The sequence below is a fragment of the Trichomonas vaginalis genome, chromosome V (assembly GCF_026262505.1).
Source record: "Trichomonas vaginalis G3 chromosome V, whole genome shotgun sequence".
NCBI classification, from domain to species: domain Eukaryota; phylum Parabasalia; order Trichomonadida; family Trichomonadidae; genus Trichomonas; species Trichomonas vaginalis.
The window spans coordinates 20,990,017-21,017,223 of NC_067207.1; the positions used below are offsets into that span (position 1 = coordinate 20,990,017).

Sequence of the window (27,207 nt, forward strand, 5' to 3'; positions counted from 1 at the left end):
TTACATGATGTACATGCAATTAAGCTTATTTACTCGAATTTTTAGATTTTCATATTCGAATTTTATAACGTATTTTTTTGTAGATGGATTTCCTCTGGCTGAACGATCTTTCTACAGAGTTCGAAGGATTTGGAATTGCGCCAACCAAGTCCGAGATTGTTGCAATGCGTTCATCAGTATCATTACTTTGCGAAAGATCTTATCATGATTTAGTTCATTTCTGGGGTAAAATTAAAGGAACAGAAAGAAATTATTTAATTGTTGTATGTTATACAGGAGGTCTTCTTGGAACTCGTACGCCATACGCTTCATTAGATGGTGTTTCTTGGTTTGGACTTCCAACTGTCACTCAAACACTCATTTCTCATGTTGCAAACATTCGCGAACCTATTAAAGGCCAACCTCTTTCTAAGATTACCGTTCGTCATCCAAGAAATACAGAACCTTTCAAAGAATTAAATCCACTACTTCCACCAAAACCAGTCAAAGAAGGCGAAGAAGAGGAAGAAAAGGCTGAGGAGGAAGAAGAACAAAAAGAAGAGGAACCAGAAAACGAAGAAGAACCAGAACCAGAGGAGGAAGAAGAAGCTCCAGAATACGTTGAGTTTCAAATTCACGAAGATCAGCGTCTAGCTGTTCTTGTGCACATAATTGACAAGCATGGATTCATATTCCCACAAGATTCTCTTCTTTGGAAGTCTACATTCGAACTTAAACCGAACCCACTCTTCAAAGGTATTCCACACGATGCAAAATTAGAAAATTTCTTCAGATTTAATAAGGATGTTATGTCAGATACACAGCGTCCCAATGCAATTGTTGACGCGATGCCTCCTTTAACAGGAGAGCTTCCACCTAATGGATGGATTGTCTCTACAACTACACACTCTAACGTGGTTAAAGTTAATTCACGTGTATGGCCTGGCTTAGTTTTTATCTGCAAAGGTAATAAATGGGGTACAGTCTATTTTGGCAATGGTAAGCCAAATACAGATTACTTATTTGCGGTTGAAGGACTTGAAAAGAAAGAAGAAGTCAAGTCTTCAAGAATAGTGTACAATTAATTTTCTTTTTTTTTATTATTATTTATTTAGTATCTGATTATATAAAATTTGCTCTTGTTTCTCAATTTCATGAATACTATTTCTGGTGTTTTGAAAGAGCTTGAATGCCAAATCTAATTTAAAATTTATTCAGTTAATTCAGCAATTTTCCAAATATTTTATAGGTCACTATCGATTTTTGTGACACCCTGATTAATATTATCTTCTCCATTACTCATTTTGTAAATATGAGTCAAATTTGATCATTTCGCAATTTCGAAACATAAGGTTCTTTTTTCTCACATATATCATCAGCAATGCGACACAAATATTTTTCACTGTTGGAGAAATGATCTATCTCTTCATTCGGATAATGCGTCAATTGATATATCGGGAAAACGGTTTTGACACTAAAATCTATGTCATATAAAATGAATTTCTCGCCGTACGGGAATGCATCTCCATACGCCGCTCAAGGCAGTATGATGACAAACACGAATGTCGCAATTCAGCATCGTAATAATGAAAAGATGCTTCAACTCGTCAGAAGATTAACGTTATCTCCAAAAGAAAGAGCGGAAGCGCTTCATATTTTAAGTGTGCAACGCGAACAAATACCTGGTTTAGCGCCATATCTATGGTATTCACCAGCAACTATCACTGCTTTATTATCAGAAATAATTTCAATTTATCCTTATCTTGCTACTAACAATTTAAACATTCCTCTTTCAAACAGGGTATGCAATGTTTTGACCCTGTTCCAATGCGTTGCAGGGCATGATGAAACAAGAACTCCTTTCGTTAGAGCAAATATTCCAATTTATCTCTTCCCATTCCTTCATCAAACATCTCAGTCCAGAGAAGCCGAATACTTCAAATTAACATCTCTCGGTATCATTGGAAGCCTTGTTAAGGCAGAACAACCGGATATAATTGAATATTTGCTTAAAGCAGATTTTGTTCCACTTTGCTTGAGGATTCTCCAGTTCAGTCAGGAAATCTCACGAACTGTCGCTGCATTTATCATCCAGAAGATTTTATCTGATGCTGGAGGCAAAAATTACATCTGTTCTACAAGAGAACACATCGAAACAGTTCTAAAGGTCTTGAATCGCGTTGTTTGCGACTTGACACGCGATTTTTCAAGCCGTTTGGCGAAACATGTGATCGGATCTTACCAAATCCTCTTTGAAATCAAAGAAGTAAGGAATCTCATCGCGTCCCTTCTCCCTGCTGAACTTAAGGACGCAAAATTCTCTCCAAATACTGATGAACAGTTCAAGAATTTAGTTACTACTTTGCAGAACATGACTACATCGGCCAAGGCTGGTGTACAACCATTAGTTTTCTCAATCAATAAGAAAGATTGAAAAAAAATTATCATGCGGCTTTAAAACAATAGAGTATATTAATTTTTTTTTTTACATTATAATTTAAAAAGTATATTCCACGTTACACTTTTTGAATATAAGGTTGAAAGTTTGAAAGCAAGTTGCTCTTTGTCTCCCACTATATTACCCCTGAAAGTTTCGCCTTTACTAGTCAATCCTATATCTAGAAAACTTTATACTTTTAAAACGATATTTCCTTTAAAATAGTTTAATAAACAGTAATTTGCAAAATTGTTGAAATCTTCCATTGATTATCCCGTTTCAATTTTGAAACAAGTGACACAGGTTACAAAGTTGACTGCGAAATTCAGGTTCCAATAAAATAAAATGAGTTTTAGGGTGAAAACTCAATGAGAGGGGAAAAACATTCAAGAATTAGCTATTGTAGCTACCAAAAAGCAAAGTAGATTTTAGCAAAGTATTAATTTTTACAAGACAATGGATATTATTGTCAAAAACTAAAAATTATAGAATACAAACTAATGATGTATTGTCTTGGAATTGAAATTATATTTGATTACTTAGCACCTACGGACTCTAGATAGCGTTTTACATTGCCTGTTGCGACAGAGAGTGGAGTATATCCATTTTTATTCTTTGCTTTTTTATCAGCTCCAATAGAGATAAGATATTGAACAACTTCAAGATGACCCCATAGTGATGCTCTAATGAGTGGAGTATCTCCATTATTATTTTTTGCTTTTTTATCAGCTCCATTAGAGATAAGATATTGAACAATTTCAAGATGACCACGTGATGAGGCTATAATGAGTGGAGTATCTCCATTATTATTTTTTGCTTTTTTATCAGCTCCATTAGAGATAAGATATTGAACAATTTCAAGATGACCACGTGATGAGGCTATAATGAGTGGAGTATTTTCATTATTATCCTTTGCTTTTTTATCAGCTCCATTAGAGATAAGATATTGAACAATTTCAAGACGACCTTCTTTTGAGGCTATAATGAGTGGAGTGGATCCATTTTTATCCTTTGCTTCTTTATTAGCTCCAACAGAGATAAGATATTTAACAACATCAAGATGGCCTCTGGTTGATGCGTAAATGAGTGGAGTGGATCCATCATTATTCTTTATTTCTTTCTTAGCTCCAACAGAGATAAGATATTGAACAATTTCAAGATGGCCAAATATTGATGCCCAAATGAGTGGAGAATATCCAAGATTGTTCTTTGCATCTTTATTAGCTCCAATAGAGATAAGATATTTAACAACTTCAAGATTACCATTAGATGATGCATAAATGAGTGGAGTAATTCCATCATTATTCTTTGCTTCTTTATTAGCTCCAACAGAGATAAGATATTTAACAACTTCAAGATGACCTTTTATTGATGCGTAAATGAGTGGAGTATTATCCCATCCACTTTTTGTTTCTTTATCACAACCGCATTCTATCAGAGATTTAACAAGTTTTAAATTCCCTATTTCACTTGCGACAAGAAGGACATTCATTTCATCATCAAATTCAGATTTTTTGAATTTCTTTGTCCAAAGTCCTTCTTCGCATGCTTTAGAAATCATATTTTGATTTCCTTGAGATGAAAGTTCATCAAGGAATTTGTATATACTTACGAAATCACCTGATTTTTTAAGTTCTGAAATTTTTGATAAAATTTCATTCTCTTTACTGTTTTGTTGTTTAATCTGATTGATTTTCTGAGCGTTATTTTCATCAATTTGTTTGAGTTGAGATTGAAGTAATTTTATTTCGTTGTCACTTTTTAATTTTTGTTTTTGAATTTCGTTTAGCTCTTTTTGAAGATTTTGGATTTTCTCTGTAGAGTCAAACATTTCTTTTGCTTCGTGAACTAAAAAGTCAATAATGCCATTAAGTATTCCGAGTTTCATGTGTTTTTTGATTGATTTAAGTGTTGAAATAACATCTTCTAGGTTTTCGATATAAATATTAGAATTTCAAACACATGCATATAATTTATATCCTTTGATAGTATGACTGGACTGCTTGAGAAGAGTAATGAAGTCGTTTGCTGTTAAATTTGAAATCTTCATGATCTTTTTGATGTCTTCACTTTCAAATACATCAAAGAAATTACCTTCTTTAATGTAATCACTGATGTGAGAAGCGATGTATTCATAATTCTGAATAATGCCTTGACTCATGAAATGAGAAATCGTAACTTTACAGAAAAGTCCGACTCGGATTTGTTGAATTTCGGAGCTTCAAATTAGGAATATAGTAAATAGCATATATCACATATTAATAGTAAGGGTTTAACTGGTCTCAAACTACTTTTATCATTACCATAAGACAATTGTCCCAAAAACAAACTAAAAAAATAAAAACTTAGATAAATAAGCAAGATAAAAATAATAAGGTCATATAACTAATTCTTGAAGAATATCTCCGATTAGATTAATTATTGTCAATAGATTCTAGATACCATTTTACTGGACCTTGTGCACATTCCAGTGCAGTGTATCCACTATTATTCTTTCTTTCTTTTTTAGCTCCAACAGAGATAAGATATTGAACAACTTCAAGATGACCATTTTTTGATGACCAAATGAGTGGAGTATATCCCTTTTTATCCTTTGCTTCTTCATCAGCTCCATTAGAGATAAGATATTTAACAACTTCAAGATGACCATTTCCTGATGCCCAAATGAGTGGAGTATCTCCATTTAAATTATTTGCATCTTTATCATCTCCAATAGAGATAAGATATTTAACAACTTCAAGATGACCTTCACTTGATGCATAAATGAGTGAAGTTTCTCCATGATCATTTTTTACATCTTTCTTAGCTCCAACAGAGATAAGATATTAGGCAAAATCGCAACCGAATTTTTAAATCTCGATCGCAAAGAAAAATTTCGATTTTTTATAAAATCGCGAACTTCTGAAAAATTGCGAACAGAAAAAAATCGCGATTGTTTTTGAAATCGCGTTTTATTAGAAGTACGCGATTTTATAAAAAATCGAAATTAGATTAAAATATAGCGTCTAAAACCAAATTGCGAACAAGTTATGTATTGATTAAGAAAAATATATTTAAGATGAAGAATTGCTTGCTATGATGTACTGATTCATGATCAGTACATCATAGCAAGCAATTCTTTACATGAAGTTCGAAAACTTGGGTGCAATCAGATCTGATTGCACCCAAGTTTTCGAACTTTGTATAGGGAATTAAAGGGTGAGAGATATATAGTCTATCTATATATCTCTCACCCTTTAATTCCACCTCTGTAAGCGATAAAATTTTATCAAATATTTTATACTACGAGAAATTATGGCTTTGTTTCATAGACGTATTGAATTTACCGATTGTGTTAAAATGAGATCGCTTAATCTTTAAATTTATTAAGTTAATCAAATTTTTGATTAAACGCAACGATGTTTTGTGAAATCAAAACGATAAATATTCAATGCAAACGCACCTGAGCTATGTTCCTTTATTGCAGCCATTAAACATTTGTCTGGCTCACAATTTGAGAGCACTTCACCTAAATAATGCTATAATGAAAATTGAATTAATAAAAATCGTTTCTTCAAATAAACTTCACAAATATATTATCATTATGTGAATTTTTACTTATAAAATTAAATACATATTTAGTTTCTAGTATTTTTTTTTCTATTGTCATTCAAAATATAGCTACAAAACGAAGAACCATAATTTTGATAAACACTAAATGATAATATGATTTATAATATAAATAAAATATTTTCAAGTCCAATAAATCAAAATTGATATTTTTAAAAAAACTAATTAAGAATTCAGTGATAATTTTATCAAATATTACAAGACAATATGATTTATAAGCAGAATAAAATATTTATTATTAAATTTGAAAAAACACTTTTTTATAAAAAAAAATTCGGGCTATTTATCTTATATATATATTATACAATGATTTGACATATATAGTATAATAGAAATATCATAAAAACTAACATCCATTCGAATAAAATATATTTTGTCCATTTACGAGTCATCAGCAATATAAGTTATACTATAATTTTCCACTTTACATCCAGAACTAGTGCATATCGATGGCTTCGATGGCGTTTTATCGATTTATCACAGGCGAAATCATTATCAAGAAGTCATCGGCAGCCATTTCATTCTAGAATATCGAACTATTTGCTTACAATTTAATTTAAAATCATCTGATAATTTTATATTTTATAGGTGTTATATTCACAATGATATATATTTTATAATATTGAACATGAGTTGAACAAATCTCCACCTTACTGAAATAATATATGTTAATTGAATTCTTATAGGTCTATTGAAATCATATATGTCTATTGAAATATTGTATGCCTATTGAAATTTTATATATCTTTAGAAAAATTGTAAAATAATTCAAATTTTCAAGAAAGAGCATTTGACTTCATTTATGAATAAGAAAAAAGGTCATTCGTCCTCAAGCCAAAGAGCTGCTCAATCAGCATCACAGAGGACCCAAGCTCCAAGTACTACGCCTGTACAAAGTCATTCATCACATCAGAATACTGCGCCTGCACAGAGTATTTCACCACATCAAAATACCACGCCCGTACAAATTGATCCACCACATCAAAATACCACGCCCGTACCAAATCCTGAACCACTTCAAGATACAGATGATCCAATAGCATTTTTTGCTCAAAGGGAAATCGATTACATCGCCACTTTTGCTGACGCTCCAATAATTCCAGATCCTCCAAAAAAACAAAAAGAACCACTTAAAATAAGAATAGAAGAAATTTTACACAATGACGATAATAATACATTAATTAAATTAACAAATCTTACGTGCAAAGATTTTCGAGATCTTATAAGACTTTTCATCCCTTCAATTGAATTACATCATTATAAGAATACTAGGGTTTCAATGGAAGCACGTTTATTAATTACATTAACATGGCTTAAACACGCTCCTGGATTCGAAGAATTGGCCGATAAATTCGGTATCAAAAAGACACACACAAGGCAAATTATCATTGATGTGATCGATGCAATTGGTTCTAAAATCGGCCGAGAATATGTGAAATGGCGATCATTTATTAAATGGGATGATCGCGAAAAATCAAAAGAATATCCTTATATGTTGGGAGCACTTGATGCCACAGTTCAAGAGATACCCAGAAGTGCCAATCAAGAAAAATATTATTCAGGCAAACATAAAATATGCTGCATCAAAACTCAGTGCTTTGTAAGCCCAAAAGGATTTCTTTTACATTATTCCAAACCAATCAGAGGAAAGAGACATGATTTTCATTTGTTTAGGAAATCCAACACATTGATAAGCAAATTAAAAGCAGAAGCAGATAAGATGAAAGCAGAAATCGATCAAATACCAGTCCTTTTGGCAGACTCTGGCTATCAAGGAATTCATCAAATTATTCCATGGGCATTAATTCCATACAAGCGCAGAAAAAATAGCGAATTAACTGCTGAGCAGAAGACATTCAATAAAAAATTGTCAAGCAGCAGAATAATTGTGGAAAATTACTTCTCCAGACTCAAACAATATTGGAGAGTAATTGGAGGAAAGTGGCCCTTACATGTTGATAATGATCTCACTTTTTATCACAAAACATTTGGCATGTGCGCTGGCTTGACAAACAAACTCTTGTACAGGAGGCCACTTCGTAAAGGCGCAGAAAAATGGGATTTCCTTGACTTAGACAGCATGGATGAAACAACAGATGCATATAATTACACAGATTCAGCTTCAGAGAGTGATAGCGCCAACTTATATTTGAGTAAAAAAATATCTTTTATATTAATATAATTTTTATTCAACATAAAAAATATTAAATAATAAAAATATTTTTTAATATTTGCTAATGTCAAAAATGATTGAAAAGTGACGGCGGTTTGCGGTTTGACATGATATGAGTTGATTGGATATTTTATTTTTGTTCACCTGAAAGATATTATTGGATATTATTGAAATAATTGTAATAAAAGCAATATTAGTAATGATTGTCAAAATTTGTTTGAAATGTGACAACGGTTTGCGGTTTGACATCTTATTTGTTAATACATTTCAAACGAATTTTGACAATCATTACTAACATTGATACACTTCCAATAATTACATTGTTGATCCACTTCCATCACTAACATTGTTGATTCATTTCCAGTATTTGAGTTGCTTATCCACTACTATTATTGACGTTGTTAATTTACCTCCATTAATTGCATTGTTGATCCAGCTCCATAATAAACATTGTTGAACCATATCCATAATAAACATTGTTAAGCCATTTCCAGTATTTGAATTATTGACCCACTCCCATTATTAATATTGTTGATCTACCTCCATTAATGTTAAAATTGTTGATACGCATTCCTTAATATATTTATTTTAATTTGTTGTTAACTAAATAAAACCTCCTAAATAATAACTAAAAGAACCTGCATTATCTCTGAATATACTCATTTTTAATTAAATACTTATTATTGTGATTATTTATTTTTATATTATAGTTAAACCTAATTAAATGAACTCACAATACATTAAAACACTTTATAATTACAAATGGATAATAAATTATTGACCAATTCTCATTTCTAAGTAACGAAATCAAAAATGTGAATTATATCAATATGACACTTTTAACCTTTTTTAATCCGAAAAATCCAAAATACAATTTATACACATATTTAAGCAATATAATTATATATGTGATGATAGATCTCCATGATCAGAGTTTCGAGTTTTATTGAGTATTCATTGGACATCAAAGTTGAATCAAAGCAGCAAAAGTGAAATTTTCCGAGGAAATTTTGATGTAGCGAATTTTTTGTGTGAGCATTAATAGATCGAAATCACAAGAGAATATAATACCTCGCTACATATACTATTATATTATCATGTGAAATAAGAATGTTGAATCAATATCAACTGAGATATAATAGTATATAAAAAGTATTTTTATCATAGCTAAAAAAGAGATTTTTCACATGACAAAATTCTCAATGGAGAAAAACCATCTATATCCTACATATAACGTATAACGCATTGTTTTATACTTAAACACTTCTCTATGGATATATCTTGCGTAACATATATCTATCAGACTCGCTCATTTATTAAGCTATTAATAAAAATAGTATTCCATGAAAATCGTTTTTCCATTATATTATCCGTGAAATGCGGCGTAAACTTCACAATTCTCCGCTTCGGACGGAAAGAATTGTGTAGCCACACACTTGTCATGCATAATTGTGTATTAAGCAAAACGAAAGCATTCACGATACAAAATCTGTTAATTATGAATACTTTGATTTGACATTGAATATCTCATATCGAGATTTGAGATATCAAAAGCAAATTTTGATTTTTTATTATACAATTTTATTTGTAGTCTAATTATTATAGATATCATCAAATATTGTGAAAGCACAATTTTTGGACCAGAAATTTTATAAAATATTCAAAAGCTCAATTTTTCGAAAGTATTAGATAGCTATTATATTTGACATTGAATGCAAATATACTGTATGTGATTTTTATGAATATTTGTATTAGATAATTTGCGATCTGAAAAAAAAAAATTGAATTTACTAATATTTGTTCTATTTATATAATATACTCGGGCATTATATTATGATTAGAATACAATTGCTAAAATCGAGTCTAATATTTTAGAATATTTTTTTAAGATATTTGGGATTGAGTATTCATACTATGTGATTTTCATAACCAATGAATGTGCCCTACAGTATAAGTAAATATAAGAATAATTTTTTTCAATTTGATATCTTTTTTTAAAAAAGTGTGATTTTCACAAAAAAAGTGTTATAGTAGTAGGATTATAGTCCATACAATACTATTGTAATCTCTTTTCTCGAATTTAATTTTTCAATTAGCAATTCGAGAAAAAAATATTACTTAAAGGACGACTTATCACTCCGAAAAAGACCAAAATTAAGGACGTGATTTTTTTGAAAGTTCGCGATTTTTCAAAAAGTCGCAATTTTTTCCCGAATCGCGATTTTTTAAAAAAATCGAAATTTATCGTTCAAATCGCGATTTATTAATAAATCGCGAAAAAATTCTGTTCGCGATTTTTTAAAAATCGCGATTTAAGCTAAAAATCACAATTTATCATCAAAATCTAGATTTAAAAATTCGGTTGCGATTTTGCCTATTTAACAACTTCAAGATGACCATGCCATGATGCATAAATGAGTGGAGTATCTTCATGTTTATCTTTTGCTTCTTTCTTAGCTCCATTAGAGATAAGATATTTAACAACTTCAAGATGACCATGCCATGATGCTACAATGAGTGGAGTAGATCCAATATGATTCGTTGCATCTTTATCAGCTCCAATAGAGATAAGATATTTAACAACTTCAAGTTGACCATTTTCTGATGCACAAATGAGTGGAGTATCTCCATTTAAATTATTTGCATCTTTATCATCTCCAATAGAGATAAGATATTTAACAACTTCAAGATGACCATTTTCTGATGCTTTAATGAGTGGAGTATATCCAAAATAATCCTCTGTTTCTTTATCATCTCCAACAGAGATAAGATATTTAACAACTTGAAGATGGCCATTTGCTGATGCAAAAATGAGTGGAGTTAGTCCATATTTACTCTTTGTTTCTTTATCACAGCCATGTTCAATAAGAGATTTAACAAGTCTGAGAATTCCTTTTTCACATGCAACATGAAGGACATTCTTTTCATTATCATATTTATCTTTTTTAGGAGCTATCTTTTTCCAAAGTTCTTCTTCACATGATTTTGAAATCATTGTTTGATTGCCTTGAGATGAAAGTTCATCAAGAAAATTGTAGATACTTTCGAAATCATCTGATTCCTTAAGTTCTGGAATTTTTGATAGAATTTCATTCTCATTATTGTTTTCATCATTAATCTGATTATCTTTTGTTTCTTTGTTACTTTTTGGAGTTTGATTTTGATTTGAATTCGAATCTGCTTGAAGTGGTGGAATTTTCTCTGTAGAGTCAAACATTTCTTTTGCTTTGTGATCTAAAAAGTCAATAATACCATTAATAATTTCGAGTTTCATGTATTTTTTGATTGATTTCAGTGTTGAAATAACATCTTCTAGGTTTTCGATATGAATATTAGAATTTCGAGTGCAGGTATATAATTTATTTGCTTTTGTAGTATGATATGACTGTTTAATAAGAGCATTGAAGTCGTTTACTGTTAAATATGAAATTTTCATGATCTTTTTGATGTCTTCCGTTTCGAATATATCAAAGAAATTACCTTGTTTAATATAATCACTGATATGAGAAGCAATGTATTCATAATTTTGAATAATGCCTTGACTCATCGAAATGAGAAATCGTAACTTTACAGAATTTTTGGATTTCTGGGCCTCAAATTAGGAAAACAGTAAATAGAATATAGCACATATTAATGTTAGGAGTTTAACTGGTCTTGAACTACTTTTAACGTATCAAAAAAGAAAATTGTACATAAAACAAACTCAAAATATAAAAACCTAGATAAATAAACAAGATAAAAATAATAAGGACATACTAATTCTTGAAAAGAATGACTTCTTCTCGTAAATCTTGCAACATCCTTTAAATTCTATATGCCAATCATGATGCCTTGAAGCTCCTCTGATATGTGAGATGATTCTTTATTTGTAATTCATAAATATTCTTGATTTTATCTATTTTGGTATAAAAATTATATTTTCAAAATGGAGTTTTTATACTACTGAATAGTTTTGTAGTTAAAAAAGGAATAAGTTCTGTAGTAAGCTCTTTTATTATATGCTTTCTCAGCTATTTGACCTTTTAACGCCAGCGGCGGAGTTTGAAGACGTTGCGAACCTTCCAGTCAGCATAGCGGGATGGGCGGAGATGGCGGAAGCCATGGCCGACACCACTGAGACCACGGTGCTTGCGGCCGGCAGCTGTGAGGCCACGAGCTTCACGGCGTGTGTGGACGGAGTCGCAGATCCAGTTGAGCTTAGCATCGTGCTGGATAGCTGGGTGGACTGGATCGACGAAGATGCACTCGAAGTACTTGAAAGCGCCATCCTGGTTAACCCAGTAAGAGTTAAGGAGGCGGAGGGATGGGAGTTGCTTACCAGCCTTCTGTTCAGCGATAGCCTGAAGGTTAAGGGATGGTGTTAATTTGTAGATATGGTGTGTACGTGGCTTACCATACTGGCGGTTCTTAGAAGCAACACGCCTGCGGGAGCCCTTGCGTACGCGGATACGGTAGACAACCATACCCTGCTTGGCCTTGTAACCCATGCGGCGAGCCTTATCTGGGCGGGATGGATGTGTAAGGCGGACAAGCTCTGGAAGTTGGCGGTATTCCCAGCAGCGAAGGCGGAGGATGAAGCGCATAACTTCACTCTGCTTCTTGGTGTAGAGTTCACGGAGGTATGTGAAAGCACCCATGAAAAAGGAAAGACCACAACCGCTTGCCAATGCACTTTTTATTTTCAAATAAGGTTAATTTATTATTGCAATCTTTTAATATTTTTAGAATATACTATAGTACTTGTTTATAAATTGCGCTTTTTTAAAGGTAAATTTATATCAAATTTTTTTATGAGTGATAACAAATCATTTAGACTTTCTTCACTGGGCCTCCAGAATGTCGGAATTGGCCATAAGACTGATAATTTTACCCTTGTTGTTGGTGATAAATCTTATAAATGCAACAAATTTTTTGTCGATTTTATATCTCCAAAAATTGCAGAAATTCATTTAATTGATCCTTTATTGGATACATTTCAGCTTGATATTCCAGATCCAAATGGCTATTTTTCAATTTTATTAGATCTCATGAACGGAAAACCAATCAAATTACAAACAGAACACCTTGAATTTCTTAAAAAAGCTGCACATGCATTGGGCAATAATGAATTACTCCTTAAATTATTAGATATTCCAAATGAAAATATCAATTATCGAAACGCTCTTTCAGTATTAGAAGAAAAACTACCTTATGGACTTGATGTTACAAATGAGATCAATATTATCGCTTCATCTTTTTATAATATTAAATCAAAACTTCTTGAAGATTTGGATATCGATATTTTAATGAGAATATTAAATTCTCCGAACCTTGTTATAGAATCAGAAAGAAAACTATTCAAATTTGTTAAGAGAATTATAGAAAATAATGAAGAAGGACAAGTTTTATTATCCTCAATTAACTACACTCAACTTCCTGATGAAGATATGGAGCAATTTGGTAAAATAGTTCAATTTGATGAGTCAAAGACTTTGTTGTGGAACTCATTCCAGTCAAGACTTTTATTGGAGTGTAAAGTCGTACAGCAAAAGACTAGATACAACAAGAAGATTGCTAAATGTTTATATGTTGAAGACAAAATGTTCGATGGTATCTTTAATTATATTAGAAAACTTAATAAAGGTGTAAATCCAATTGATTGTGGTGCTGTTTCAGCTAAAGTGCAAGTTTCGGAATGTACAATTAAGATTAGAGAGTTATTTGAGCGAGACACTCATCCAAGATGGTATTTGACAGAAAAAGATAATAATTTCCTCCAATTTGACTTTATTAATGGAAAAGTTTCAATGAATGGTTATAGTTGGGGTAGTGGAAGTGAGAGTAGCTACTGGGAATTCCCTGTTTCATATACTTGGGAAGGATCTGAAGATAATGAGAACTGGACACCAATAGATATCAAAGATAACAACGAAGAAATGGGTGGAAATGAGAAAACTCATCACTGGGACTGCGAAAAGAGCCCGTTCTTCAGATATATCAGATTTAGATTAAGAAACGTCCAAAGAAGAGGTGGCCTTTACTCAACACAGCTTGAATTATTTGGTTTCTATGAAGAACCAAAAGAACAAAATCCAAATAAGTAAAAAAAATTTAAAAAGAAAATTATAGAACTATTTATAAATAAAAGTTCATTTATAAATAATACCCCCTGTTTATAAATAAAGTCCAATTGGAAAAACCATCGCAATTGGAAATATCCGTCGAGATTGGAATTTCCAACATCTCAATTTATTTATTCGGAAATTAAAAATAGAACCCCTTATGTATGAATACCTAATGAACGGCAACACAAAACAAAGGAATTTGAAAATTGGAAAAAAAACAAGAACTTTTCGTTTTCACGATCAGTCAATGTAAAAAATTAATTGGTGTATAATATCTTTAAAAATTTTAAGTTTTTATCTCAATATCAAATTCCAATCTCGCTTTAACCATTCTTCCAAATGGATATTATCCATAAATAGGTGGTATTATTTATAAATAAACTTTTATTTAAAAATAGGTCTAATGATAAAAGTGGTTTTCGGTTTTTTCAAAATTTTTATATTCAATCTTTATCCATAATTCTAAAATTGAACGAAAATATCTTTTCCAAATAAGACCGAGAAAATTTCCGTCATCATTCAGTTCATTTTAGCATGAGCAGTACCAACTCCAATGCTTCTTATATCAATAAACGTGAAAAATTGTGTGGCATATGCGAGGAACCTTTGGACGGACCATGCTCCAAATGCAAAGGAAACAACCACAGTGGATGTGCAACAGTTCGAGGTCGATGTGGTGATGCATTTCACGAACACTGCATAGATGAGTGGCTGAAGTTCTGTGATGTTTGCCCATGGTGCAACAAGGAATTTGAGTTTACTTAAAAATCATATACTTGCAGGCAAGTATTTTTCATCATAATTTTACGAATAAAAACAAGCAGTATTATTAGCTCCTTATCTTTTTTATTTTTGATATAAAAAGATTCCTCAAAATTGATAATATATGTAGATCATATAACATATACGATGAAAAAATAGTTTAAATTCCTTTGAAATAGAGGTTTCAAATACATCTCAGCGCAGCTACTTGAAGGCATAATGAGGATTTATATGAAAAACTAATAGTTAACCAATAAAATGAAAAGAAGTCAAAGAGAAAACTTGCGAAAAACCTCTGTATCATATTGTGTCCATTACCAATTAGGACTATTATCGATGAATAGATATAATAGGCTGAAAGCACAACTTCAGAATCCCAAAGCAATTCAACTTGTATACAAGGTTACATATGCGAATCTGATTTGACCCCGATATATTTCCATGAGATGTTAATGAAATATGTATTACTCATATAATCCAAACAGAAAAAGATAGAAAAATAAATGAATTATGTTATTTGAAGATTTTATGAATCATATTGTATCTTTATTAAAAATAATAGCTAATTTATGATCTAGTTTCGAATAGTTTTGAGTTTAATAATTCCAAATTTATTTTGAAAATAAAATTTTCATAAAAAATATAAAGAAAAATTCTTCCATATTTATCAATTTTAATTTTTTTGGCGGTTTTCCAATTATGAAAATGACTTCAAAACATTATTCACGTTGAATGTCAACTAATAATTATGAAATTCAAGAAGAATGACGAAATTCAATATAATTTTACAAATTACCATTGGTAATTGATTAAAAACATAAATATTGAACACTGAATATCTTTATTACAAAACAAACACTTTATAAAGTCTGTGAATCTCTATATTTTCGCAAATTTTCAGCCATTTCTGCAATTTCACTAATATCTTCCTCCGTTCCCATAAGTATGTCCTCAATTTGGGCATCATCATATTCATTTATGGCAATTACAGCGTCCGGTCCTAGAGAATTGTTTAAAAAGTACAAAATTCTAGTTAAAAGAGGGCAATATTTCAACGGATTATCACTCATTTCCATAACAGAGCCCAATGACAAAATAAATCCTTTCTGAACTAAAGAATTTATCACATCAATTGAAAAATAATTAGAAGCAGCCTGAATAGCAGAGATGCATTTCTTGGATGTCATGAAATCACTGTTCCTTGCCATTTCCGCTAAAGCCGAAAAGATTCCATGAGATTCTAAAAATGTGGCTGAATCCGGAAAACTTTTAACGATTTGCTTAATTAAACAACTTGTTCTGCTTGTGGTTTTTGGTTCCAATATAGCAGACCTAATAGAATCCCAGTTCAAATGGGGAATTAAGTGATTTACAATAAATTCTTCATCGCATTGAAGGCAAATCTCAAGAAATGATAGTTCTGCATCATCAATTTCACGGTCATGCGAAAAAATCGTTTCAATTATACCTTTCTCAACAATTAAAGCTGTTAATCCTGGTTCTTGAGATAAAACACTTGCAAGAGCATAGAATATACCAGGACATGCATCAATAACATTATAGTATTGGATACATGCGTCAATAACAAGCTCGAAAAATTCAATATTAATATGATTCATTTGTATAACGCAAATCGAAGCAAAAACATTGAATATTTCGTTAATAACAATAGGAAATCCAGAGCACATGTTAAAATAGTTCATAATAAGATCAATAGCGTTAGAAATGCATTCAGTCGAAAATTTCGGACAACAAAGAGCTCTCTGAATTGATTGGACAATGTAAATAACATAATCTATTTGTTCATCACTCTGCGGAACGATCAGTATCGAAATCATGTGAATTAAAAATTCATCATCGATTAAATCATATCTATATTCAGGTGGAAACTTCATAATTTGAAGAAGCAGGATCGATATATTTTTAGAGTATTCATTAAATGGCTCTTTAAGCGTATCAACTAAGAATTCAAGTATTTGATGTTTTTCAAGTATATTAACAGCCAAATTATATTCTATATTACTCTTATTAGTGCACATTATCAGCTGCTGAATACAATTTGCAAAGTCACTGAATTGTTGGTTTTGATAAGAAGAAATGAGATTCGAACAGCAGTAATTAAAGTAATCTGACGAAAACAGCTCGCTTTTTGTGAATTCTATATACAGTGTATTGTAATCTTGTTTATTTTGAGTAGACTTTGATGGATTCATTAAAATAACCCTGAAATTTTATGTCAGACCCTACCTTTCGAATTAATGTTTTCTCTGCTTTTTATTAGATATATCCTTCCGGGCCGACATTTAATCGACACAGGGAAAGGTGAACTCAGTAAGAAGCCAGAACACTTTTACTATCTGACATGCAACCCTCATGATGATTGTCCAGAGAAAATGATAAAAGTTTTCGGAAATGAATTCGAGAAGAAGTCATTTATCATCAGAAGAGACCTTTACGTTGCATATATAACACGAGATGAAGCAAGAAATGCTCTTCGCGCCGGAATTAAAATTCAGAAATTACCGAAACGTGATAAATTAACATACAAACACATTTTAAATACAACAAATCAGTATATCGCACTCATTGCACCAGGATGCAAGGTTCCTTACCGTCACGGATATATTGGAGATAAAGGTTTGATTTTTGAAAGCAATGAATCAGTCAGTGACGTGCTTACCAAAGTCTCAAAGATACCATGCGTCAGAATGGTTGAACAATTACCTCCAACTCACTTAAATACTCGTTTTAATCGAAACCTTGCGCAATATCCGAAACAAGACTGGGGCAACAAAACACTTTTCAAGTACAGTACAGTAAACAAGTTTTCAGACAAAGGACTTGGAGGCCACGGCCAAATTGTTTCAATTTCTGATACAGGCTTAGACGCTCAACTCTGCTGGTTCAAGGATCCAGATCAAGATGTACCAACAGAATCATTCAATGCTATGGACCATCGTAAAATTCTTACTTATTTCAGATACGCAGATGATAAAGACGGCCGCCATGGCCATGGCACGTTTATTGCAGGCATTATAGCAGGCCAAGCTGTTTGCCCGGACGATGACGATGATGATCTTTGCCCAGGAACAATTTATGATGGCGTAGCTCCTTATACAAGAATTATTGTTAATGATTTATTCAGAGAAGGCTCAGATCTTATCCACTGGCCAGGTAATGGTACTGATGTTTTCCTTTACCCTCGATATATGAGCAGCGCCGTTCAATATCATGCATTTGATTTCCAAAGTGGCTCAATTATCAGTTTTGCCATCGATTGGATCCAGTATTACATGCCACAGATGCTTCTTCTGTTCTCCGCTGGTGATCATGGCCGCATTCAAGGCAGCAAAATCCCATCTCCTGGAGATTGTAAAAATGTCTTGACAGTTGGAGCACTCTACCCAGAGGAATTCGGTATGAACCAATACGATGAATCATCCCCTGTATACGTTATTTATAATAATAACACGTATTTGGGTTATTGCGATCCAGCACATGGAACAACAGTCATGGACTTAACTTCGAGGCATGATTACTTACCAGAAGGATTAACATTCCCTATTGGTGAAAGCGAAAAAGAGGTTTTCATTGCCAAAGAAGAAACAGATATCTCATCTAAAGAATTATGTGCGGCAGTCATAGTTTTCGGTACGACAAAGCTTACAGGAAAAATCAAGAGACCAGTTATAAGGCTTCCAACTTCAGCAGAAGTTGATTTCAACACTGATGGAGATATCAAATTTGATTTTTACTACGGAGCCGACGAAAGGCACCTCAAATTCGGTATCAGTAACCTTCACGATACAACTATAAGAGGTCCAGTTTCTCTTGCGAGGTACAAACCAGAAGTTGTGATGCCAGGAGGCCCTGTTTGGGGTCCAGATGCCGGAAATAGAGAAGGAGAAACATGTGGAAATGACGGCGTTAGGCTTGGCGAAGGTACTTCTGTTGCTGCTGCATTTGCTGCAGGAGATATGATGATTATCAGACAGTATCTCAAACACGGATGGTACCCACGAGGTGAAAAGAATAAAGACGAAGTTATTAAGTCCTCAAATCACATGCTTCGCTGCATCATGGCCGGAATTTCGGATCCGGTCAAAGGACACCCAGACGGAGTCGGTTTTGGCCGGCCACGGCTTGAACGTTTTATCATCCTTCCTCAAGATTACAACCATACTAAGGGCCAATTGTACGGATACAGGTTATTCCGAAAGACAACAAACAAAGGAACGGCCTACGAGCAATTCGACTTCACCCCACAGGAAGATGGTGAAATGAATGTTACAATGGCTTGGAATGATCCACCTCACGACCCTTGGGCTCCATCAGATGTTTTATTCAGGCTTGATTTAAGAGTAGAGGATTCAGAAGGTTCCCCTGTAAGAGTAGGAAACAGAAAGGCCGAAGAATTCGCTGCTTTCGATGCCCATAACACTTGTAAGAGAATTGATATCAAATGCAAGAAAGGAGTCACTTACCATGTATTCGTTTTAATCCATGATATCGTTTACTATAACCGTGTAAACTATACGTTACTTATTACGGCTCCATTTGATCATTTCGATGATAATCAGGCTCCAAAGCAAATTGCCCAGCCAACATTACAACCAAGATGCCCTAATACATGCGAAGGTTCCGGAACATGCGAAAATGGCTTTTGCGTCTGTCCGGAAGATAGATTTGGTGATATGTGCCAATCCGAACTCCGAAAAGTTGATGAAGACGAGAGAATCGAAGAAGATCCATTCCAGCAATACGAATGGAGTATGTACGAGTTCACAGTTTCGAAATGGGGACCACAAAACAAATTGGTCATTGAATTGACACATACTCCTGATGCAAACGTATTCTGGATGTTTTCTATCAACGAACCACCAACATGGCATCATACACAACAAAGCAAATTCCATCATGATTTCGTAATCTTAGAAAACTCAAAGATTATTCTGGATTATCCTCATTGGGACTTCTTAGAGACTGGTGATAGGATTATTTTTGCTGTTTATTCCTTGGATCCAAAAGATATCGCTTATCAAATTAAATTCTCGGAACTTTCTGTGACACAGCAACAACCCCAACAACCAGCTCAGCCTCAAGAGTAATCTAGTATCATAATTATTCAATTTTTCTGTTATTTATAGATTTCATTTTGTTAAATTCTTTTTTTTTTAACAATCAAAATAGATATATTAAAAATTTTAATACTGTAACAACTATTTCTGCTTTTTTGTTATATTTAAGCCATATCTTCAAATAAATCTTTTGAAATCTTTCTTCAAATACAATCAAATATCACGATTCTTAATAATAAGTTCTAATAAAATCTATGATGCCCAATAAAATATCTGGGAGCTTATTTATCACTTGAAATTTATTGGAAAAAGAGACCATAGGCTATAATCACTTAATCTTACAACCACATATTCTTTGTTATTCTGATTCCTATAGTTTTTCAATTAACAAAGCCAGAGGAAAAATTCATCCCAATACAGTAACTCTAACAAGGGCGGACTATTATGATCGGTTGATTTCATGGGCATCATTAACATGATTAAATACGTCATGTTAATTGCAAAATTTAACTGTGATATTTTCATTGAGAAAAGTTATGTATTCCATTGCAAAAATTACATAAATGGTGATAAGATAATAATAACCTGTTTAATAAGACATATGTCATACATATTTTAATTAGCAATTTTATTTTCAGGGACTCCATAAATATGATTATGTTTCTTAGTTGCTCCTTCGAATAAGAATCCTTCTGGAGCATGGAATGGAGGAGCACCATCTTCATCAACATGAATTGACATTTCAATCTCAGCTGGAAATGCCTCTTCATTAGCAGATTGTAGAACGAACTTATCAGATACTACTGTATTTGGCTGGAATCCAGAGATGAGGAATTCTAATTCGCCAATTTCTTTATCGCCAAGGAAGTGATGCTTGAAAAGGACAACAACAAAAGAAGAATCTTCTTCATGTTTGAAATGGAATTCCCATGTATGATTGATGTGATGCTTTTCGCCTGCCTTCAAAGCATATGAAAATGGTTGAAAATTGTGTCTTGGGCCAACACAGAGGATCAATTCTGCCTTATCAGTAGCTGCATATGATCCAAGGTCAATGCTTCGAACTTGGATGTATACCTTTTTCATTTTAGACATGAGAAAGAATGATTTGAATGAGTCACTTTTATATCAAAATGGCATCATTACTCTTACATGTTTATTAATGGTTTATTTGTATGTTATACTAAGGTAAATCAATGTTGCAAATTTGACCAAAACGTTTTTTTTCAGAAAATTGAATTCACGATCGGCATCGTTAGTTGACCGGACAAGCATAAAAGTTTTAAATTGTGCAATTTTCTCATCCCAAAAAACTATGTCAAAAATAATTGAAATATTTCAATTTTCTCAAAGTCGAAAAAAATCGACTCTTTACAAATCACGTGACAAGGATAGAAAAATAATAGAATAATCAAGAATAACGATCACAATTTTTTTTTGCTGTTCGTAAAAACCGTTTCATTACATATAATGGCATCAAGTAGATTTTGGAGCTACCGCGCTTTCATTTATTCATACAAGATCTCAAGGAAGCTCCTCTTTCAGTCCCACTAGTAAATTTAAAAATAAAATTGAATAAATTTGAAGAAAATCATTACAAACATAAGTTATAAATAAAAAGGAGTAAAATTAAATCGGATATATTTAGAATTAGAAATATCTGAAAGTAAATAAAATAAAATAAAAAAAAAATATAATAAAATTAATAATCTTGGAAAACAACACCGATGAGGTTTTGAGGTGCCTTAGCGCATTTTTCACCTCTCATTGTCTCAAACTGGAGTGGAGACAAAGAAGTGATTGCGACGTATTCTCCAGGGTTAAGCATGATGCTTTCAGCGATTTCGTCATTGGCCTTTCTAAGTACAACACCCAGAGCGATTCCGATTGGCTGGATGCACTTTGTTGGGACGAATCCAGTCAAATGAGTGACAGGATGCATTACGTAAGTCCAGTCCTCGTGGGTTCTCTCGAGGAGAAGGAGACGGCGACCGCGAACGCAGTTCATTTCATTCGGGTTTTCAGCACGGAATGAATGAATAACTTCAACGGTGCCAATCGGATCGTAATTCGAAATAAATGATGTAATGGAAATATCGACTGATCTAAAGGCTGGTGTATCGCATTGGAATTCTTCGAATTTCTTGATACTTAAATCATATCTGACAAGATTGCGACTTTTAGCGTAATTTGTCATATCTAAGATCGGATTAATTACTTTGGCAGCTTGCTCGATATGGAAAGCGGCATTTTGCATGTTGGCGGCAACTTTCATGTAAGCGTACATAACAATATCGAAAAGTTCACGGAACATATCGTTTCTGATTTGGCTGAACTTGGCAAACTGTCCAAGTAACTCTTTGAACTTGTCGAGAGCTGTATTACTCTTGTTGACAAGAAGTAATCTTTGACTTTCTGTTTGAGCACGAGCTTCAAGAATAAGTGGCCAGTTTTCTTGGATTGGTTTCTTTTGCTTGTCTGTAACTGATGATTTCTTTGCAAGTGAAAGAGTGCAATCGTTGATTTTTTCTTGGGCTTTGACGTATTTCTTATCTGCTGTCGCCACGGTCTTTGTTAAGACTTGTCTAAGCATGGTTAAGTCATTGATTGGCTCCTGAGCATCAGTAAGTGTCTGCTCTGCTTTAGATTTGATATTTGGTTTCGGATAGTGCTGTAGTTCGGTTGATTTGTCTTTAATTGTTTTAGACATTTCACGGAATTGATCGTTTAATCCAGCAAGATGCTCCGAAACGACTTTGATCGCATCTGCTTGAGTACCGGGGAATCCCATCAAAGGAATTTCTCCTTCAGCGATCTTAGGAAGATGGTCTAATTTAAACTGTAATGGCTTTTTGTCTTTGTACTCTTCTGATAAAACAAGAGCGAATTTATAAAAGTATGTTGCTATTTTGAGATTTTCATCGTTCATAACACGAAGAAGCTCTTTGGCTTTAACAAGTCTTTCGTTGAGAATATCAATCACTGTTTTTTGTTGATTGTGCTTGCTCATTTTTTGTTACAAAAGTGTTTGATACTTTTTTTTGTCAAAAAAGAGGTGGAATTTAATTACGTCCTTTATAATACTATATTCATAAATGTTATTTTTCCCAGCTCCGATTTGATTAACTCCAAGTTTTTCGATATTTTTCAAATGTGAAGTGAATTTTATGGCTCAAAAAATGAGGATAATACTCATCTTTGTTTACAACACAATAATTGATTAGTATTTTATCATACTTTCAATTTTAGAATAAGAAATTTTGCGAATTCTTTATTTAATACTATAAATTTTTGCAAATTAGCATACCCTTCAGCTAAAAAGATGTTTTTAGAGTGTCTTAACCAGATAAGAGTCCTAAATTTATTTAGTAGTATATGAGGGCGGGTTGTGTGACATTTTTTGTAAACATATGATTTCATTCAATATTGAACGATTTTGTATCATTTTTTGTAAACATATGATTTCATTCAATATTGAACGATTTTGTATCATTTCTTTTAACATATGATTTTATTCAATATTGAACGATTTTGTATCATTTCTTTTAACATATGATTTTATTCAATTTACACGTTGTCAATTCTTCAAATAATTTTTTATTATTAGCATAATAGTCATTAAATTCTTCAACAGATGAAAAAATTTTTATTTAATGATAAATGAAACCGATTTTAAAAATAAATGAAACAGAGGAGGAAGTGTTGTAAACAGAAATTCATCAAAAGTGACACCTCAGAAAAGCTAAAATATTGAATTTTTGGAACTTTTGATAGAGCACGTTTTTAAATATTAATTAAAGTAAATGTATATTTTGTAAAGATTCTTTTTAATAAAAAATAAAATTTTGAAGAAGAACACAAAATCTTCTGAAAAATAATATCACATAAACTCATATTATTTTCTAATATATAACTATTTTATATAAAAATCAAATTCAATGATCTTAAAAGCGAATGATAAACCTCAAAATTTACGAATATAATGAGTGGGAATATAATGCTTATCTATCATAAAACCATATGAAATATCAATTTTTGCTTTACGCCTAATTTTTGACGACAATTAGCAAAAAATGTTAAATGTTAACACTCAGTCCATTTGAATATGAAAAATAAAATTGACTTTGATTAAATGTTTTTATTTATCATGCAATTCTTCTTGCGACCAAAGATTTGAATAAAAGTTCAAAAAATAAGATAGCTTAAAAAATAATATACGGTAGTGTTTACTAATAGATGAATAGTATATAAATTCTATTAAAATGGATTTGATCCAAAAAAATATAAAACCAAAAATAATTGTTATTAATTTAAATGAAGAAGTAATTAAAACGATTTGATTTATGATCAAATTTTATATATTTTTTTGGATCAAATCCATTTTAATAGAATTTATATACTATTCATCTATTAGTAAACACTACCGTATATTATTTTTTAAGCTATCTTATTTTTTGAACTTTTATTCAAATCTTTGGTCGCAAGAAGAATTGCATGATAAATAAAAACATTTAATCAAAGTCAATTTTATTTTTCATATTCAAATGGACTGAGTGTTAACATTTAACATTTTTTGCTAATTGTCGTCAAAATTAGGCGTAAGCAAAAATTGATATTTCATATGGTTTTATGATAGATAAGCATTATATTCCCACTCATTATATTCGTAAATTTTTGGTTTATCCTTCGTTTTAAGATCATTGAATTTGATTTTTATATAAAATAGTTATATATTAGAAAATAATATGAGTTTATGTGATATTATTTTTCAGAAGATTTCATTCTATATGCCTATGAAAAGTACTCTCAAAACTAACTTTTTCCTAATTATAATTAAATCTAGAATATTGTATTATGCTTAGTATTATTTCATTTTTCTCATTCAATTTAGAATTTACAAATGTCAAAAAATTGAGAGCTGTCACTTTTGATGAATTTCTGTTTATTACAGAAGAAATAAATGAAAGTGAAAATGTTCAACAAAAAATAAACGTTGTTAAACCAATTACTGATATAAAAATTTTTTCATCTGTTGAAGAATTTAATGACTATTATGCTAATAATAAAAAATTATTTGAAGAATTGACAACGTGTAAATTGAATAAAATGTTTAAAGTTGATGGATTCAAAATTTCAAAAATAAAAGGAGTGATTAGTTTGAAATCTATTCCTCAATCAAGAATCACCTCATTAATGAAAATTGATGATTTAACAAAAAGAATAAAAGAGATTGAAGAAAGAATGAATCAAATAATTGATTTCATAAATTCAAATAATCATTAGTTTCTTAAAGTTCTATGTTGAACTCAATCTTTATTTTTAAAATCGGTTTCATTTATCATTAAATAAAAATTAGAATATAAGTGATGAAATATATTTTTTAATTAATATTAAATCAGAAATGGCGGCAGGATTCTTTAAAAAATTATGGGATGGAATTAAGAAAGCTGCGGGTTGGGTTTATAAAAAGGTTATTAAACCGAGGATGTTTTATTGTCGTCTGGAAAAGTGACAAAATTATTATTGTCGTCTAAAAAGGTGACAAATTATTATTGTCGTCTGGAAAAGTGACAAAATTATCATTGTCGTCTAAAAAATAGATTTTTCAAGCATGTTTCGGTACCTAAATAAAGGAAGAACATCAATTCCATCTATGTATATAGTATGCAAACACGCATGATATATGGAGTAGCCCTTTATCTGGCTAAAAATCCTATTATTTGAAAATTCGCATTGTCGTCTAAAACCGCCAGACGACAATAATAATACCCCTATTAAACCTGTTGCAAACTTTTTGGCACCAGTAGCGAAAACGGCAGGAACTATCATAGGTGGAGTATTAGGTACTAAAGCAGGTAATCCGGCGATGGGAGCACAAGCAGGTAACGCAATTGGTGGAATAGCTGAAGGAATACTTAATAAAATAGGAGGTAGATAGTGGAAAAAATAAATAAATATTATTTTTATCTTAGTATCGGTTGTAGTCTTTGATAAACTTTTTCTCCTTTATTTAAAATTTCTCTTATTGGGGCTGCTTTTGGTGTTATTGATTCAGCAACGTCACTAATTGCTTCTTTATTCTTAAATATCCAATTTGCACCCTTCTTCAATGTTTCCCAAACTTTACTCGCTCCTCTTTTTACTCTATCCCACAGTTTCTTAAATATACCTGCAGCCATAGTTGATTATTTCATTAAAATTAAAAATTCATTTCCATCTTTTAATTTTGATTTTTTTATTTATTAATAAATGACGACTAACTATTTAGTGCCAAACACTAAACCAATTAATGGAAATGTATTTCATTCATTCGAAAAGATAAATGAAATATTCGCAAAGAATGATGGAAGAAGATATTATAGAGAACTTGAAAGTTCATGCTATGACTCTGATGCTCCATATTTTGATGATAAACAAATCATTTAAGAATTACAAATCCAGCTCATGATGTGAACCAATTAGGTGACACATATATTAAACGCAAAGTTAAAGTAACTCTAGTTTCAAATAAAGCTTTCACATGTGATGCCGCTTTTAAATGCATGCGTTTATTCGTTGGTTACAAATCATCAAATCAAAGCTTTAAACAATTAGAAGTAGAAACTGAAAGAGGTGATGCCGTTATCTTCAAATGGATTGCGCCCGTGAATCTTTCGCATTTGCAACATATAAACCAAAATCAGAAAGGAAAGTTAAAAAGTTTGTTCATTCGTTATATAATAATGTTCAAAAATATGATAACTCAGTATGTGGTAATATATTGACCCTTCAGAAGTTTTCAAGAACGCAAATAAAGAAGTTGATATCACTTTTGATATGATTATTCCGGTAAATGATTTGTTAGCATTTCAGGCGTTCGATGATTATCCTAAATCATTTGGTGATATCATTCTTAAATATTATGTTTTCAGGGATACTTTAGTATTTTGTCAGGTTGACCCGTTAAGAGTTGCTGATTTACAAAATTACGTTTATGAAAAGATAACTGATGAAAATTATGAAAAGATTATGAATCATGTTTTATAAATATGATCGCAAATCCAACAAATCGGACTTCCTGCCAAA

The 27,207-nt window shown here is 31.8% G+C and overlaps 12 protein-coding genes across 12 annotated transcripts, besides 5 other annotated features; 5 read left to right on the forward strand and 7 right to left on the reverse strand.

Moving 5' to 3' along the window:
• Window positions 1–83: 83 nt before the first annotated feature.
• On the forward strand, window positions 84–1,224 carry TVAGG3_0375340 (mitochondrial ribosomal protein S18 family; the record flags this gene model as incomplete). The annotated part of the gene is made up of 1 exon (XM_001309555.1): window positions 84–1,064. The coding sequence occupies one exon, from the start codon at window positions 84–86 to the stop codon at window positions 1,062–1,064; it is 981 nt and encodes a 326-aa protein (XP_001309556.1).
• Window positions 1,225–1,344: 120 nt separating this feature from the next.
• Window positions 1,345–2,876, forward strand: TVAGG3_0375350 (positive regulation of nuclear receptor transcription coactivator protein; the record flags this gene model as incomplete). The annotated part of the gene is made up of 1 exon (XM_001309554.1): window positions 1,475–2,413. One exon carries the CDS (start codon window positions 1,475–1,477, stop codon window positions 2,411–2,413), a length of 939 nt encoding a protein of 312 aa, XP_001309555.1.
• A 75-nt stretch (window positions 2,877–2,951) lies between these two features.
• Window positions 2,952–4,304, reverse strand: TVAGG3_0375360 (ankyrin repeat protein family; the record flags this gene model as incomplete). Its single annotated transcript, XM_001309553.1, has 1 exon — window positions 2,952–4,304. The coding sequence occupies one exon, from the start codon at window positions 4,302–4,304 to the stop codon at window positions 2,952–2,954; it is 1,353 nt and encodes a 450-aa protein (XP_001309554.1).
• A 66-nt stretch (window positions 4,305–4,370) lies between these two features.
• On the reverse strand, window positions 4,371–4,577 carry TVAGG3_0375370 (spectrin binding; the record flags this gene model as incomplete). Its single annotated transcript, XM_001309552.1, has 1 exon — window positions 4,371–4,577. One exon carries the CDS (start codon window positions 4,575–4,577, stop codon window positions 4,371–4,373), a length of 207 nt encoding a protein of 68 aa, XP_001309553.1.
• A 667-nt stretch (window positions 4,578–5,244) lies between these two features.
• Window positions 5,245–10,573: a mobile genetic element.
• Window positions 5,470–5,682: a mobile genetic element.
• Window positions 5,631–10,574: a mobile genetic element.
• Window positions 10,575–12,030: 1,456 nt separating this feature from the next.
• Window positions 12,031–12,852, reverse strand: TVAGG3_0375410 (structural constituent of ribosome; the record flags this gene model as incomplete). Its single annotated transcript, XM_001309549.2, has 1 exon — window positions 12,221–12,835. The coding sequence occupies one exon, from the start codon at window positions 12,833–12,835 to the stop codon at window positions 12,221–12,223; it is 615 nt and encodes a 204-aa protein (XP_001309550.1).
• Window positions 12,853–12,988: 136 nt separating this feature from the next.
• On the forward strand, window positions 12,989–14,296 carry TVAGG3_0375420 (protein ubiquitination; the record flags this gene model as incomplete). Its single annotated transcript, XM_001309548.1, has 1 exon — window positions 12,989–14,281. The coding sequence occupies one exon, from the start codon at window positions 12,989–12,991 to the stop codon at window positions 14,279–14,281; it is 1,293 nt and encodes a 430-aa protein (XP_001309549.1).
• A 454-nt stretch (window positions 14,297–14,750) lies between these two features.
• On the forward strand, window positions 14,751–15,565 carry TVAGG3_0375430 (RING/U-box family; the record flags this gene model as incomplete). The annotated part of the gene is made up of 1 exon (XM_001309547.2): window positions 14,837–15,067. The coding sequence occupies one exon, from the start codon at window positions 14,837–14,839 to the stop codon at window positions 15,065–15,067; it is 231 nt and encodes a 76-aa protein (XP_001309548.1).
• A 359-nt stretch (window positions 15,566–15,924) lies between these two features.
• On the reverse strand, window positions 15,925–17,277 carry TVAGG3_0375440 (armadillo (ARM) repeat-containing protein family; the record flags this gene model as incomplete). The annotated part of the gene is made up of 1 exon (XM_001309546.1): window positions 15,925–17,277. The coding sequence occupies one exon, from the start codon at window positions 17,275–17,277 to the stop codon at window positions 15,925–15,927; it is 1,353 nt and encodes a 450-aa protein (XP_001309547.1).
• A 45-nt stretch (window positions 17,278–17,322) lies between these two features.
• Window positions 17,323–20,172, forward strand: TVAGG3_0375450 (peptidase S8 family; the record flags this gene model as incomplete). The annotated part of the gene is made up of 1 exon (XM_001309545.1): window positions 17,323–20,172. One exon carries the CDS (start codon window positions 17,323–17,325, stop codon window positions 20,170–20,172), a length of 2,850 nt encoding a protein of 949 aa, XP_001309546.1.
• Window positions 20,173–20,706: 534 nt separating this feature from the next.
• On the reverse strand, window positions 20,707–21,259 carry TVAGG3_0375460 (uncharacterized protein; the record flags this gene model as incomplete). The annotated part of the gene is made up of 1 exon (XM_001309544.2): window positions 20,758–21,237. The coding sequence occupies one exon, from the start codon at window positions 21,235–21,237 to the stop codon at window positions 20,758–20,760; it is 480 nt and encodes a 159-aa protein (XP_001309545.1).
• Window positions 21,260–21,575: 316 nt separating this feature from the next.
• Window positions 21,576–23,174, reverse strand: TVAGG3_0375470 (SH3-domain family; the record flags this gene model as incomplete). The annotated part of the gene is made up of 1 exon (XM_001309543.1): window positions 21,845–23,152. One exon carries the CDS (start codon window positions 23,150–23,152, stop codon window positions 21,845–21,847), a length of 1,308 nt encoding a protein of 435 aa, XP_001309544.1.
• A 668-nt stretch (window positions 23,175–23,842) lies between these two features.
• Window positions 23,843–23,880: a mobile genetic element.
• A 1,173-nt stretch (window positions 23,881–25,053) lies between these two features.
• Window positions 25,054–25,090: a mobile genetic element.
• A 1,015-nt stretch (window positions 25,091–26,105) lies between these two features.
• On the reverse strand, window positions 26,106–26,321 carry TVAGG3_0375500 (uncharacterized protein; the record flags this gene model as incomplete). The annotated part of the gene is made up of 1 exon (XM_001309542.1): window positions 26,106–26,321. One exon carries the CDS (start codon window positions 26,319–26,321, stop codon window positions 26,106–26,108), a length of 216 nt encoding a protein of 71 aa, XP_001309543.1.
• Window positions 26,322–27,207: the final 886 nt, after the last annotated feature.